At 62.8% G+C, this 1,192-nt stretch overlaps 1 protein-coding gene across 1 annotated transcript in view; it reads left to right on the top strand.

Annotated features, from left to right (window-relative positions):
- The first annotated feature begins 984 nt into the window (after window positions 1-984).
- The window catches only part of DNTTIP1 (deoxynucleotidyltransferase terminal interacting protein 1), a 6,620-nt gene continuing 6,412 nt past the window's right edge, over window positions 985-1,192 (top strand). Inside the window, exon 1 of the mRNA XM_015828866.1 lies at window positions 985-1,104. Coding sequence (XP_015684352.1) covers window positions 985-1,104 — 120 coding nt within the window. The remainder of the gene's footprint in view (window positions 1,105-1,192) is intronic.

The raw sequence follows: 1,192 nt of genomic DNA, 5'->3' as shown, positions 1-1,192 counted from the left end.
AGGGAAGAAACCCACAGAAGGAAGCCCAGAAGGCTGAACATTGGTAAGCCCAACTGGCTGCCTTCCGAGACTGCCAGGAAGCAAAACCCCTCATTTGCCCCCCTCCCAGAGTCTCTAGTCCCACAAGTGGTGACCACAGGTAGTCCTTGACTTACGACCTTTCATTTAGTGACCGTTCAAAGTTACAACGGCACTGAAAAAAGTGACTTATGACCGTTTTTCACACTTACGACCAGTGGTGGGATTCAAACAGGTGAACAACTGGTTCTGTGTGTGGATGCCGCTTCCGGAAGTCCATTCTGGGCCTGGGCAACCAAAAATTAGCTACCGGTTCTGCCGAAGTGTTGGGAACCGGCTGAATCCCGCCCCTGCTCACGACCCTTGCAACATCCCCATGGTCACGTGATCGAAATTCAGAGGCTTACCAAGTGACTCATATTTATGACGGTTGCAGCGTCCCCGTGGTCACGTGATTTCCCCCTTTGCCACCTTTCTGGCAAGCAAAGTCAATGGGACGCTAGATTCACTTAACAACCTCAGCGATTCCTTTTACAACGGTGGCAAGAAAGGTCGTAAAGCGGGGCCAACTTCACTTAACTGCCGTCTTGCTTAGCAAAGGAAATTTGGGGCTCAGTTTTGGTCTGCCCTTCCAGGTCCAGGAGCCCCCCCCCCGAGAGCCAGGAGTGAAACCCCTCATGGGGGGTCAAAGGAGCCCCTCGCCCTCCTTCCTTGGGGGCAGAACAGTCCGGGGGGGGGCTCGATGGGGGGGAAATCTACAAGAGTGCCCCAACCTCAAGAGGGGGTCTGGCAGGCCCCGCCCGCTTCCTCGAGGGGGGGCCTCCCTGGGCGGGGGTGGGGGGAGAGAGAGAGAGAGAGAGCTAAGCCTGCCGTTGCCGGGCAACGCGCGCCGCTTCCGGGTTGGGGGCCGTCGCGCGGCGGTGACGTCAGGGAGGCGCGCCCGCGGCCCGGGAGGCTCGGCGGAGCATGGGGGCCGCCCGGGAGGTCGAGCCGCCGCCGGCGCAGGACGAGGAGCCCGACGACGAGGAGGAAGAGGAGGCGGCGGCGGCCGGGGCGGGCGACGGGGAGCCGGCGGCCGGGGCGGCGGTGAGGGCGGGGCCTGCGGGCGGGGGGGGAGGGGGAGCGAGAGGGCGTGGCCGGCGGGCGCCTCTGACCCTCCCTCTTTCTCCCCCCC

The sequence above is a fragment of the Protobothrops mucrosquamatus genome, unplaced genomic scaffold (genome assembly GCF_001527695.2).
Source record: "Protobothrops mucrosquamatus isolate PMUCROS unplaced genomic scaffold, P.Mucros_1.0 scaffold5045, whole genome shotgun sequence".
NCBI lineage: Eukaryota > Metazoa > Chordata > Lepidosauria > Squamata > Viperidae > Protobothrops > Protobothrops mucrosquamatus.
The sequence above is the reverse complement of the archived record's forward strand: the minus strand, read 5'-3'. Positions and strand labels throughout refer to the sequence as shown.